The sequence below is a fragment of the Aquarana catesbeiana genome, linkage group LG03, assembly GCF_042186555.1.
Source record: "Aquarana catesbeiana isolate 2022-GZ linkage group LG03, ASM4218655v1, whole genome shotgun sequence".
Taxonomy (NCBI): Eukaryota; Metazoa; Chordata; class Amphibia; order Anura; family Ranidae; genus Aquarana; species Aquarana catesbeiana.
This window is the reverse complement of record NC_133326.1, coordinates 52,390,278-52,405,533: the sequence shown is the minus strand read 5'-3', so window position 1 is coordinate 52,405,533 and position 15,256 is coordinate 52,390,278. Positions and strand designations below refer to the sequence as shown.

Sequence of the window (15,256 nt, the reverse complement as noted above, 5' to 3'; positions counted from 1 at the left end):
TTGCCCTTAGTTCTTCTTTACCTGCTTGCCGCCCGCCGGCTGTCATATGACGGACAGGCGGCGCAGCTCTCGTTCTGGGAGGGCGTCATATGACACCCTCGCCTTCTCGGCCCACCAGGGTGTGTCACTGGGGACTGGATGTACGTGCCCGGCGGGCCGCGATGTCCACTAGGCACCCGCGATTGCCAGGTAACACAGCAGGACCGTGGATCTGTGTGTGTAAACGCATGGATCCACGGTCCTGTCAGAGGAAAGGAGACCGATGGTGTGTTCCCAGTACAGAGGAACACAGATCAGACTCTTCCCCTTGTGAGTCCCCTCCCCCTACAGTTAGAATCACTCCCTAGGAACATAATTAACCCCTCGATCGCCCCCTAGTGTTAACCCCTTCCCTGACAGTCACATTTATACAGTAATCAATGCATTTTTATAGCACGGATCGCTGTCTCAATGCGATTGGTCCCAAAAATGTGTCAAAAGTGTCTGATATGTCCACCACAATATCGCAGTCATGATAAAAATCGCAGATCGCCGCCATTACTAGTAAAAAAAAAAAATAATAATAAAAATGCAATAAATCTATTCTCTATTTTGTAGACGCTATAACTTTTGGGCAAACCAATCAATAAACGCTTATTGCGATTTTTTTTACCAAAAATATGTAGAAGAATACATATCGGCCTAAACCGAGAAAAAAAATAGTAAAAAAAAAAAAAAATTGGATATTTATTATAGCATAAAGTAAAAAAATTGCGTTTTTTTTCAAACCTGTCACTCTTCTTTTGTTTATAGCGCAAAAAATTAAAAACCGCAGAGGTGATCAAATACCACCAAAAGAAAGCTCTATTTGTGGGGAAAAAATGATAACAATTTCATCTGTGTACAGTGTTGCATGACCGCGCAATTGTCGTTCAAAATGTGACAGCGCTGAAAGCTGAAAAATGGCCTGGGCAGGAAGGGGGTGAAAATGCCCTCTATTGAGATGGTTAAAGCCCAACTACAGTCAAATCGATTTATATTGTTTTTAAAGCTGGCCATACACTATACAATCTGATTGTTCTATAGATCCACCATCAACTATGCACTGCCTGACTGGATACATTTTGGTTGTTTACATTAGTCCTTCTGGAAAAGTAGATCTATAGGTAAAATATTTTCTCTTTTTGGATAAAGTAAGGGAGGGTTATAACACCTGTCAGTTTTTTTTTTTTTTGCCATCTGTGTGTCATTGGGGAGATTTCCCTTCACTTCCTGTCCCATAGCCACAACAGGAAAGTGAGGGAATCCTTGGTTGTCACCATTGGAAGATTTCCCCTCTGTTACAAACCAAAATTTGGATTTGCCTTCACTGTCGGTGATAACGGTCACCAGGACCCTAACAGGAACATCAAAGAAAACTGACAGGTGTTCTAATCCCTCTCCACTCTAATACTGAACAAGAAACGATAGCAAATCATTGAGAAGGCCTCCCCCCCCCTACACATAGAGGGACCCCATACCTGGCCAGGTGCTGAGTCTCTCCCCCCAGCCTCCTCTCCAGCTCCTCCCAGGCGGGGGGCGGCTCGGCGGACTGGAAAGTTGATAGATTGAGAGCTTCGGAGACCTCCTCAAAGCGGGCGGCGAAGTCCTGGAAGTCAATGATACCGTCCCGATCCACATCCAGCCTGCGGAACAGAGGCCGGACCAGGCTGGGCTGCACCCCCAGATCCCTGCACACCGTCGCAAAGTCCTCCAACTCCACCAACCCGGAGCCATTCACATCACAGGCGGCAAACAGGCTCCGGAGCTGGGAGAGATCGGGTGCTGAGCCCATCACCTCCGGGGGGGGGGGGGGGGGGGATTCTGGAAGAGTCCTCCTAAGTGATCCACATGGGTGACACCAGATCAAGAAGAGGGAGAGCACTGCTACTATGTATCAATGTGAAGAGCAACACTGAAACTATGTATACTTTGTATAAATGTGAAGATCCTCTATGTATACAATGTATCAATGTGGAAATCAGCACTACTACTATGTATACAATGTATCAATGTGAAGATTAGCACTGATATTGACACAATGTATTAATGAGAAGATCCTCTAAAATTGTGTAGATCAGCACTGCTACTATGTACAATGTATCAGTATATAGATCAGCTCTTCCTATGTCTATACAATGTATCAGTATATAGATCAGCTCTTCCTCTGTGTATACAATGTATCAGTATATAGATCAGCTCTTCCTATGTGTATACAATGTATCAGTATATAGATCAGCTCTTCCTCTGTGTATACAATGTATCAGTATATAGATCAGCTCTTCCTATGTGTATACAGACAGAACGTTATATGGAGATGAGTGTCACTCCAGTCAGCTGATGATCCCAGAAGTTGTAGAAGTCCCCCCTGACTCCAGTCCAGCCATAGTCGGTGTGCTGTCAGTGTCTCTCCCGGATAGAGGTCCCCAGTGTCCGCTCCATGATGAGATTAGGAAGTCCGATCTCCTGAGTTTCTGTTCCAGCCTTCCTCCAAAGTTTCCCATACACCTTCTCTGCAGCTCCGCCCACACACACCTCTGTGTCCCGAAGCTCCGCACAGTGACCGCCCCATTCTCCACCCCCCCACACGCATCTGTGTCCCGTGCTCTTTGCAGTGCCCGCCCATTGCTCCACCTTCACACACCTCTGTGTCCAGGGCTCCGATCAGTGCCCGCCCCCCCGCTCCACCCCAATATAATCTGTCTCCTGGGCTCCACTCAGTGCCCGCCCCTCGCTCCACCTCTCAACACACCTCTGTGTCCCCAGGCTCCGCTCAGGGCCCGCCCCTTACTCCACCTCCCCCTGTACAGCCTGCGCACATTTCTCTGGCCCAAGGGTAAGGTCAGCACAAGTGACAGTGCTGGTGTGACCACATATTTTCTAGTACACCTCACCCTCTACATAGGAGGATCACACTCTACAGGTATGCTGGAGATTGCATCATTAATCACTTCCAGGAAGACTGGTCTCCTCAAATAATCTATTTCTATGGCATTCTTCTTGTGTCATTTTATCATTTAACCGCTTCAGCCCCGGAGGATTTGGCTGCTCAATGACCAGGCCATTTTTTGCGATCTGGCACTGCGTCGCTTTAACTGACTATTACGCAGTCGTGCAATGCTGTACCCAAACAAAATTGCCGTCCTTTTTTCCCCACTAATAGAGCTTTCTTTTGGTGGTATTTGATCAACTCTGCAGTTATTTTTTGTGCTATAAACAAAAAAAAGAGCGACAATTTTGAAAAAAACACAATATTTTGTACTTTTTGCTATAATAAATATCCTCTTTTTTTTTTTTTTTTTTTTTAAATCAATTTTTTTCTCAGTTTAGGCCAATATGTATTCTTCTACATATTTTTGGTTAAAAAAAAAAAAAAATCGCAATAAGCGTATATTGATTGGTTTGCGCAAAAGTTATCGCGTCTACAAAATAGGGGATAGTTTTATAGCATTTTTATTATTATTTTTTTTTTTTACTAGTAATGGCGGCGATCTGTGGTTTTTATCGGGGCTGCTACATTATGGCGGACACATCGGACACTTTTGACAAATTTTTGGGACCATAGGCATTTATACAACGATCAGTGTTACAAAAATGCACTGATTACTGTAAAAATGTCACTGGCAGGGAAGGGGTTAACACTAGGGGGTGTTCCCTCATGTGTTTTCTAACTGAAGGGGGGATGGGTCTGTCTAGGGGAGATGGCAGATCGCCGTTCATACTTTGTATGTACAGACGATCTGTCTCTTCTCCCCTCAGAACCGGGATCGCTCTGTCATTGCGCCCGCAAGGCAATCGCATTGGCTCCGGAGGCGCGCACGCACCCCTAGTGGCCGCAGGGCGAAGGGAGGTTACATGACATCATTTCGCCCATTCTGCCACAGTAAAACTGCGGCGGCTGGTCAGCGAGTGGTTAAAGTGATATTAACTATTTGCTGTCCAGGTCAATGTTTACATTTTTCATATACATGGTAAAATCAGTATTTGTTTCTGGAAGATTACTTAGAACTCCCAAACATGATATATTTTCTGAAAGCAGAGGTCCCGGAGAATAAAATGGAGAATTTTTTTTTAGGTAGCATCAGTTGAGGGGCCCGCTCATTAGGGGCGCAGGGGCGCCGCCCCCCTAATCCAGGCACCTGGCCCCTAATCTACATGCAGGGCACCGGACGCATGGATTTCAATGTTTTATTTAAAATTTTTTAAGCACATGATTAGAGCTTGAGGCTCTAATTGACTTAAATAAAGGGTGGGCTCAGGGCACAGAGCACTGTGCCCTGAGCCCACTCAGTTCTGTGACAATAGCAAATTAATATTTATGTTTAATATTTATATAATGTCTTCCTGCTTCTCCTCCCAGCCAATCAGGAAGCAGGTCCTGAGACCCAATTGGCCAGGGAGTCTTAGGGGACTCCTGGCTAATCGGGTCTCGGGACCCACTTGTCGTTTGGCCAGGAGAAGAGGCAAGGGCCCCGGTCAGCAACAGCCTCTTCCTGGAGCCCTACCCTGGATTCAGCTCGCCATCGGTCTCTTCCCTGCAGCTGTACCACAGCATAAGGTAAGGCCATGGGTCACGCATCGGGTGGGGGGGGTTGGGGGTGCGAGTCGATCGCCACATTCCCAGTCGATCACGCACCGGGGGGTTGGGGGTTAAAGTAGCCGAGCGAGTGCCGGAGGGGGTGTGGTGTGAGTGCCCCCACAATATTGAGCAGCAGCCGCCACTGTGTAGCATGATGTGTGCAGTCATTTATCAAACACAAAGTTTCAGGAAGAAATACACTTAAATTAATTTTATTGCACGCAAACATAATATAATACCCAGTTTTTGGTAAATATTAAAAGATGATGTTGTGTTGAATAAATAGATACCCAACATGTCAAACCATAAAATTGTGTGCACCTGTGATATTGCAAAAAACAATGGTGCCCAAAAAATCTCCCTAGGCGACACTTTAAAAACCACTTACGGACCGCCGCACGACTATGTACGTCCTAAGTTTGAAGAGGAATATCGTTGTTATGGCAGCATCTCCTTGCTCCTTGCTGGGTATGGAGACGAGTGAGGGGAGATGGCCCCACCCGTCTCCATACCATGGCTGGGAGGAAGCGACATCAAAAGGTCACTTCCACTAGTAGGGCCATTTTTTTAAATTATTTTTTTAAATTACAAATTTTTTTGTTTTTGTTTTTTTATTACATTTTAGTGTAAATATGAGATCTGAGGTATTTTTGACCCCAGATCTCATATTTAAGAGGTCCTGTCATGCTTTTTTTCTATTACAAGGGATGTTTACATTCCCTGTAATAGGAATAAAAGTGACAGAATTTTTTTAAAAAAAAGAACAGTGTAAAAATAAAAAGTGAAATAAATAAGAGAAAAAAAATTTTAAACGTGCCCCGTCCTGCCGAACTCGCGCGCAGAAGCGAACGCATACGCGAGTAGCGCCGGCGTATAAAAATGGTGTTCAAACCACACATGTGAGGTATCAACGCGATCGGTGGAGCAAGAGCAATAATTCTAGCCCTAGACCTCCTCTGTAACTCAAAACATGCAACCTGTAGTATTTTTTAAAGGTGGCCTATGGAGATTTTTAAGAGTAAAAGTTTGTCGCCATTCCACGAGCGGGTGCAATTTTGAAGCGTGACATGTTGGGTATCAATTTACTTGGCATAACATTATCTTTCACAATATAAAAAAAAATTGGGCTAACTTTACTGTTGTCTTATTTTTTAATTCAAAAAAGATTGTATTTTTTCCAAAAAAGTGCTCTTGTAAGACCACTGCGCAAATACGGTGTGACAGAAAGTATTGCAATGACCGCCATTTTATTCTCTAGGGTGTTAGAAAAAAAAATATAATGTTTGGAGGTTCTAAGTAATTTTGTAGCAAAAAAAACTGTTTTTAACAAAAAGAGGCTCAGTCCTTAAGTGGTTAAAAGCCTTCACTACTCATCGGTTTAAGATTATGTCACAAGGGGGTGGGGTCTCATGGTGACGTTACCAGGAGGCCACGTCCCATTGCTATATAAGAACCAGCCAAGAGCGGAGCTGGCACAAAGACAGGAGACAGCGGCAGGAAAGACCGGAGGAAGAAGACCGGAGGAAGATTTTTAATAAAGGATTTGTCAAAACCCTTTCTTGTTTTTATTTACACTACACTGCCTTTTTTTTGTGGTGAATAGGTAAGGGTACAATGTACCCCATACTCATTCACATGGGGGAGGGGGGCCAGGATCTGGAGGCCCCCTTGTTAAAGGGGGATTCTATATTCCGACAACCCCCCTCTCGCAGGCCCCAACAACCACAGCCCAGGGTTGTCGGGAAGAGGCTCTTGTCCCCATCAACATGGATGCTGTGCAAGCCAGGGGCTGAACAGGCACTGAGGATGGCCCCTAGTCGTTATTTGCCACTAGCCACACTAACGTATGACAGTTTTTTAATATGCTTGTCTATGATGCTCTTTTTTTTTAATTCCAAGGAGAGAAAAGTGTAAAAAAAAAAAGAGTTACATTTTTTTCCTCTCTGGCGTGCGGTGAGTAAAATCGTTGCTCTCTTGAAGAGCTGCAAGTTCTGATGGTATCCAACACCTAATGATAAAATATTGATTGTAAAATTGTATACCCCTTTCCAGGTTTACCAACAACCCATAAACAATAGGGAACTTTCATAGCACCAAATTGATGCTTGATGAATGGATTTTTATGGTTGCTGCTTCATGGTGAAGTGAATCTTACTAAAGGTCTGATCGTGATATAATGCTCCACATAGGCATGCGTACAAGGTGTGCCGGATGTGCCTGGGCACACCCTAATCACCCCATGTGCATTAACATTATCGCTCTGTGTGCTGGCAGGAAGGTGGGAAAGACCTTCCGATTACCCTTGTTTACACACTTTTCTTTCACTGTGCCAGCAGGAAGATTGATGTGCCAGGGTCATATATATGTACAAGTATGTTTGAGCTTTAGGGTGCACACCCCTAATGGAATAGGCTGCGCACACTTATGATGCTCCATATCTAGAAGGGGCAATGCTATATGAAGTTGACTCATTAATCATGCTGGCACCACTGTGGTGATGTCACAATATTGTTTACTTTTTTTCAGCCCCATAATGGTAAGTCCATACCCCCATGCAGACCTGGGATGTAAACAATGCGCAAGCCTGTGCATTACATTCGGGATGCACTGATCACAGTTGCATTGCTCTGCAGGTCTCAGTGCCAAAATTTAAAGCCCAACTCCAGGATATTAGCAGCTCTCCCTCCCACCCTCCTCCAACTAACTGCTGGTATGAAAAAAAAAAACTCTCCAAATGTCCACTTTACTTGCCTGAAGCCACGGTAACATGATGGCCGTTCTCTCTTCTTTACTTCCTGGGGTCCTTCTTTGGGTGGCCACATCACTGCCTGCACAATGAGCCCACCTTCTGTTGGTGGAAGCCCAGATAGCAAGTAATTGTGCTGCAAGTTTGAAAATGACTTGCTAAGCTATTGCTAGTCTTGCCCGGCTGCTCATGTTTGTTGCACAATTGCAGCAAGTCCGCATTTCATGACTCCAAATCAACTTTCTTTGCAAACATTCTACAAGTCTGCTGCCAGTTCTGGTTCAGTTATTTTGTGTAATAGTCACCCCACCACAGGGGTCAATGTGGTTGAATTTTCATCATTGCTCCCTGCTGTGTGTAAGGTTTTTCTTTAATTGGTGCTGGGGCAGCCATAGAATCACTCTGGGAGTGGTGTGCAGGGAGGTGAGAGGTAACCATGAGATCAGATATGGAGTTCAAGGGGATAGCAATCAAAGCGTGACTAACCCAAATATCCCATTGATGTAGAACAACTTGGAATGTTTTTGTTTTTTCCTTGTTTATATGCTGAGATTTAGCTGAAAATGTGTGTATTTAACGAGAGGTGGAAATAGAAACCTCATAGACTCGGTGCAAGAAACCTGGTAGTTCCATCACTGTATAGAGTACTACAAATGCCAGCAATACAGTAACAATGCAGAATACCACCAGCTATGGGGGTGTATATAGAGAGCCATGCATTGTATATAGAGAGATGACTGCACTGTACTGTGTTGTAAAGGTGGAATGACACTTTAAGAGGAACGTTCCTCTGATTGTGGACACTTATGACATACCTCCCAACTTTTTGAGATGGCAATGAGGGACACCTATCAGCAAACGTATCCAGGTATAGGACACACCCCTGGCCACGCCCCCTTAAAGGAGAATTGTACAAAAAAAAAACAAGCTTGGTTATACCCACAAGTGCTTTTTTTTTTACCACTACTATTCCTTTATATTGGCGTTTGGAATTTACAAATGCAGCAATTTCGAAATCAGATGAAAGGTTTAGCACTGGGAAACACTTTTTGATAGATAAAAAGTCATAGCGTATCCAGTCAGCATGGTACAATGATAGCATGTTCAGTCAGCATGTTACAATCATAGCGTGTTCTGTCATAGCGTATTCCAGTCAGCATGTTACATTCAAAGCGTGTTCCAGTCAGCATGTTACATTTGGAGTGTGTTCCAGTCAGCATGTTACATTCGGAGCATGTTCCAGTCAGCATGTTACATTCGGAGCGTGTTCCAGTCAGCATGTTACATTCGGAGCCTGTTCCAGTCAGCATGTTACATTCGGAGCATGTTCCAGTCAGCATGTTACATTCGGAGCGTGTTCCAGTCAGCATGTTACATTCGGAGCATGTTCCAGTCAGCATGTTACATTCGGAGCATGTTCCAGTCAGCATGTTACATTCGGAGCGTGTTCCAGTCAGCGTGTTACATTTGGAGCATGTCCAATCAGCATGTCACAATCATAGTGTGTCCAGTCGGCATGTCACAATCATAGCATATCACAATCATAGTGTGTCCAGTCAGTATGTTACAATCATAAACGCGTTCCAGTCATGGCGTGGTTAGTCGCAGCGTGTTCCAGTCATAGCTTGATTCACTCATAGCGTGTACTGTCATAGTATGTTCAGGCAGGGCAGGTCGGTCCAAGCAGGTTCCTGTCACAGCGGTTCTGTCATTGCAGGTCCATCATAGTGGTTCTGTCATAGTGTGTACTGTCACAACGAGTGCTCTCATAACTAGTTCTGTCATTGCAGGTGTTCCCACAGCGGGTTCAGTCAGAGCGGGTTCAGTCACAGCTTGTCCAGTCAGAGCGGTTGTGCTATAGCATGTTCAGTCAGAGCAGTGCTGTCATAGCGGTTCTGTCAGTATGTTCAGTCATAGTGGATCAGTCACAGCGGTTCTGTTCTAGCATGTTCGGTCTCAGCAGTTTCTGTCATAGCGTGTTTCTGTCATAGTGGTCATGTCGTAGCATGCTCTGTCGTAGCAGGTCAGTGCCATGCAGTTTGGCATACACCAACAGCCATTTCATCTTCGTTTGTTTTCATGTCTCATTGTACCTTTTTGTTCATGTTTTTATTTACCTGGGTTTAGTTAGCTAGTGCTCACATTGCAGGATCTGTCGCGTCTACAGATCCATACGGGCTGAGGTTTCGTTTTTAAAGGATTGTTGACCACAATCTTCTTGCCCGTATAATACACGTCATACGATGCACGTTTTTTCATTTCATTACACCTGTACGACTTCTCACCATGGTCTGTGGGTACACTAGCCCCGAGTGTTCAGTTTTAATTACCTGTCTCTGCGCTGCAGGTTACTCAGGCACACCTGCTTCATACACTGGGGGGGCCGGCATCAGGGTCATTCACGCGCTGTGGTCTGGTCATTACTGCTCACATTCTCTTACTCAGGTAGGCACAGAGGGGTGGTGTTCTCATGTCTGGTTGTCTGTTGTCAGATTTCTTTAGGTTGGGTTTGGGCATGCCGCACGTTTCAGAAGCAATTTCATGTTCATCCCTTCAACCCCACGTGGGGGTTCAGAGCATGGTAGCACTCCATCATCTAGGAGTTGGTCCATACTTCAGCACATAGCGGAGTTTGTCACGGGGGTTTTTCTCTCCCGGCCACAATTCTGTCCCAGCTACTCTTATCTACCAGCATAAAACATGCTCTAGGCATTATTCTTTAGCACAGATTCATGTGGGCTAATATGCTCTCCATGACCTGTTACGATTGCTAGACAGGATGGAGGTGATCGAAGCTCGCTCAGTCAGAGGCGGGGTGTCAGCGCACCCCCAGCTTCTGCTCTTCCAAGATTCCTGCAGGCAAGTCAGCATCCGCTTAGTCCACCGGTCTTATTAAGCCTTCTGGGTCAATATTTCTGAGCCAAGTAATGTTCCTTGTCCGGGGCTGTGTGGGAATCTCCAATCCGATCTTCAGACAGCCCCTGCTGGAAGAATTTTCAGGCCTGCACGTGGGCCTCATCACCATCTGGTCGGAGTCTTTCGTGTGTAGTATCTTGGTTTCAGCAGCCAGTCATACTTTCATTGCCGATCAAGTTACTGGAGGCATTAATTTCCAAGGGGGGCTTGGTCTGGTTTTTCACCTTCGTTCTGTAGGTGGTGGGTCAGCAAACAGGGGTGTCCAATGGCAAGTTTCCGATATCGTTTTACTTTTTGGCTGCCCTCTTTCCTGCTGAAAAATTTTCATCGTAGTACTCGTCCGTTGATTTAACGATTCAGCACTTGCTACAGTTGGGGGGGGGGATTGGCTATCCAAGCTGATATCACCAATGCTTGAAGTTACTTCCATCAGACCTGCCGTTGGGAGGGCAAGACAATGGTGCAGATGTTGTTTCACCATTGGCTTACCCTTGGGTCAAAAACAGTCCTTGCCTCGAAAACCTTTTGCCAGCACTCCATTGGATCTTGGATACCTGCAGGGGGGGTCAGGGGTTCAATTCATTTAGTTGATTTCCTGTTGCTTGGAGATGTCCCTCTCAGGGTGTGTGCTGAGCCAATGTCCTCTTGATGGCCCACAAGTGGTAGGTCATATATCATTCTCTTCCTGGGTTCCACTCTTGGATCTCTTGATTGCGAGGTTGCCTGGGGAACTGCTCAGGTACGTCAGACCATTCATTTTTTTTGTCCGATCCCCAGCCTGTTCTGACAAAAGGGGGCTTACAGTCACTTTGGGTATGCTGAATCAAGCCACGAGACTTATTTGCCAGGATGGAGTCTGGCCCTCCTTCCCCTGTTCAGGACTCCGACTCGGTTGACAGGATACAAGCAGAAGCACGACCCGATCAAATCATGTGGGGCCAGTTTTCTGTGTGTCTGGTATGGTTTCTCCATGTTTAAATGATGCATATTGCCATAGCGCATTGGTCTTATCCGCCAACTCCATCAAACACATCCATCAGGTATCCAGCACTTTAGACCCCTACAACTCCTGCCAGTTTGTCCATTTTTGCGGCTCACCCTCTCACTTCCCCATACCAAGTATAGGTAGGCCAGGGGTTTGTGGGAATTTCCCAGGACTACTCAACTGGTGCCTGTTTTTTGAAGTGTTCGATATTCTTGGCCATTATTTTGCAGGGGCTCCTCAGGCCAGCCCTTGCTCCCTTTCCCTCAGGTATCCTCTCATTACAAGCAGTTTGATCTCATGTCTGGATTTTCTCGGGCATCAGCCTTAATTCAATCACTCACGGGACGTTTATTTGGGTTCTAGGCAGCTTTGCAGGTTTCAATAGGGAGTCCCTTCTTATCATGAAGTTATGAGACTGTGGTTTTCCTCCTGTCATAGCGGATACATACCGGATACATGTACTGTAGCCATCCAGGCGTGCGCTACTCTACTAGATGGATTGTTACCTACCATTCATCAAGTTTTCTTATCACACCTAAATTCGTGTCTTTTTGCCCTCTTTTCAGGCATACTGACCAGCTAGGCCAAGGCACACCTCAGGCCTGGTAGTCGGGGTATCGCATTTTCAAGTGAAGACTCTGACTACAAATATATTTTTTTTGATCATCTATTGCATAAAGGGAGTTTTTTGAAGGTTTTTTTGATTATTTATATGGGTAAATGGTGCAGCGCTAATCCTGTATGTAAAACCTCTGGTGGTTTAAAAATAGGTCATATTGTATGTCACTACAGTGTGTATAAATAAAAATAATTAATAATCTAGAAAACCAGTGGGGTATTCCTACAAGTGGTGTGTCTCACTAAACTAAGTAAATAATAAAATTGTAAGTGTAAATAAAACACCATAGCATGTGTGTTGAAAACTTAGATCACCATAACAATAACTAGTTCAACATACGTGGCAAAAAACTATTTTAGATAAAGTGCAGCGTGATTTGTACTAAATACATAACAGTCCAGAAGTGACAATGTGCATTGTGCAAACACTGTGCATAATATAAATGGCTACACCACACAATAGCTTGCGGTGTTAAACGACAAACCTTCATATAAAGTGCAAATGTGCAAAAAAAGACCATAAACCTCCAAAATATATAGTCATAAAATATTAGTAAATGTCCCAAAAGTTATGATGCATAAAAAAGAAATTTCACACAGAAAAAAACGTCCTTATTCATGATGAAATCTGTGACAGTAAAGTGCTAACATGCGCATGTGGCAGTTGGAGTGCCTGGTGACTCAAATCTCATGCAGCTTCGTGTGCAAACACTACAGTAGGTAGTGGCCCCTTACCTTAAAGTAATGGGGCAACAGCATATGACCAAAAAGGCTCTTTTTCTCTTCCACCTAGGGGCTCCTGCGCATTCCTCACCGTCCTAGGGTAAGGCTCCCTCAGATGTGATGCAGGAAGGTATTTGTAAATAAAGTAGAGTAGAAAAGAACCCAATAGTGTAATTCCGTTTTCTTAAGTAACTTGTTGTTTATTTAGGCAAAAAACAGGTACTCACATTAGCAATTGAGTAATACAATGTTTGTATCCGACGAGCGGCGAGCTCGTACCCTTCTCTCAGTGTATCCAGCCTATCCCGTCCCCAAAATTATTGAAAAATCCAGTCTTTGGATGCCGCAAAGCGCTCGAGCAAGTTGTCCATCTGGGAGTCAAAAAGGCGATACTGAATAAAAAGGAAGCAAGATTCCTTATACCAGAATCCTGTCGTACGCCAATTATCTATTCAGTCCCTAAATTACATAAAAATAAAATTGACCCACCACCTAGGCCGATAGTGAATGGCATCGAGTCAATAACAGCTAGGATGGGCCAGTACATAGATGTTTTTTACAGCCGGCGGTTCAGAAAACTGAAGCATATTTGAAAGATAGTAAAGAAGTGTTACGGGTCATAGATAACATCCAGAGAGAGAACAGATCATGGGTCATGGCCACTGCCGATGTGTCGGCGTTATACACAATTATTCCTCACCATAAGGCCTGTGAAGCAGCAAAATGGGGCCTAAGGAAATATACTGAACTCCCGTGCACACAGAGGAAGTTCCTAATCAAATGTCTAGAATTCAGCCTTAAAAATAATTATTTTTGGTATGATAAATCTTACTACCATCAACAGACTGGGGTGGCCATGGGTGCCAGGTTTGCCCCGAGCATAGCCGGCCTTTTCATGGCACAGTGGGAAGAATATAACGTTTTTAGAGAGCGCCCAAGCCAACTCGTCATATATAAAAGATATATTGACGACATTTTTATATTATGGGATGGAGAAGAAGGACACTTAATTGAATTCCTCATGAAACTTAACAACAATGATAGAAACATCTCATTAACTTGGGATATTAGTTCAGAAAAAATCAACTTTCTAGATCTAGAGATTTCACTTGATAACTCTACATTTAGCACGAAAACGCACTTTAAGGGAGTTGATAGGAACAGCTACCTCCCAACCACAAGTTGCCATCATAAAAACTGGATTTTTAATATCCCAAAAGGGCAATTGATGCGGATAAAGAGAAACTGCACCAAAATAGACACATATTTTGAACAGGCAAAGAAAATGGGCGAGAGATTTACCACAAAAGGCTATGACCGAAAATTTATCAAGACCAAAATTGATGAAGTCGCCAAGCTGGACCAGAACCAACTGATTAAAGAAAAAACTACTCAACAGAAAAACACAATTGAAGGAATACCTCTCATCCTAGACTTCAATGTACAATATAGGAAAATAGAAAGGATAATCAAGCGCCATTGGCATATCCTACAGGCAGATAAGCAATTACAAGATATTCTCCCTGAGAACCCGAAATTCATATCCAAAAAAGCACCAACGATTAGGGATATACTAGTAAAAAATGTTGTGGACCCACCCAAGAAACCTTTTACTTTCTTTTCCGGAAACTGATTTTTTCCATGCAAGAGGTGTTTCGCGTGCCTCAGGACTAAACGACCAAATAAGAAAGTGTTTAATTTTACTTCAACCAGTACTGGAGAGAGCCACGAAATTAAAGACTTTGTTTGCTGTAACACAGAAGGGGCAGTATACGCACTTGAATGCAGCTGTGGCCTTCAGTATGTAGGTCGTACCAAAAGACCCCTCAGAGTCCACATTAAGGAACATGTCAAAAATATCCTTAACGGCTATGACAAACACTGTGTATCAAAACATTTTCTCACCTGCCATAATAAAGACCCTACCCATCTGACTTTCTGGGGTATTACTCCATACATCAAACACTGGCGGGGGGGTCACAAGGTGAGAATCCTAAGTAAATTGGAATCTAAATGGATCTTTACCTTGGATACTTTCTGGCCCCGTGGTCTAAACATTGAGTTTGACTTGAATTGTTTCCTGAGTGATTTTTAAATAAATTTTTAACTAATTTTTTATACTTTTTTAAATTTAAATTTATTCCTTATGATTTCCAATACACGTCTATCTAATTAAGATCGTATATATGTATTTATTTGCCTCGCCCACTAGGTATGTCTTATGTATTTACGTATGACCTGTAATTCTAGCCATCATTAGACATATAATGAACCCAACCCCAACCACTTGTAGGAATACCCCACTGGTTTTCTAGATTATTAATTATTTTTATTTATACACACGGTAGTGACATACAATATGACCTATTTTTAAACCACCAGAGGTTTTACATACAGGATTAGCGCTGCACCATTTATCCATATATATTATCAATTAAGGTCAGGTGTTTACCCGAATAGGTGCATGCAGCTTTTCCACCCCTAGCCATCTCCATACTTGATAGTGCAGGAATATCTCTGTTAAACAATTTTTTTGATTATTGTGCTAAGGCAGAACTCCGGGATTTTCAAAAAATCCCCCATTAGTACCAGGGCCGATCCTAGGGTCACAGACGCCTAGGTGCCGAAATATTTCTGGCGCCCACACATGGGCGTGGTCATCTCACCAACT

General features: G+C 43.9%; 1 protein-coding gene across 1 annotated transcript in view; it reads right to left on the bottom strand.

The window, feature by feature from the left end:
• LOC141131361 (ras and EF-hand domain-containing protein-like) overlaps positions 1–2,583 on the bottom strand; it is a 110,346-nt gene extending 107,763 nt beyond the window's left edge. Inside the window, exon 1 of the mRNA XM_073618524.1 lies at positions 1,500–2,583. Coding sequence (XP_073474625.1) covers positions 1,500–1,813 — 314 coding nt within the window. The 5' untranslated portion in view covers positions 1,814–2,583. The remainder of the gene's footprint in view (positions 1–1,499) is intronic.
• Between the last annotated feature and the right edge of the window lie 12,673 nt (positions 2,584–15,256).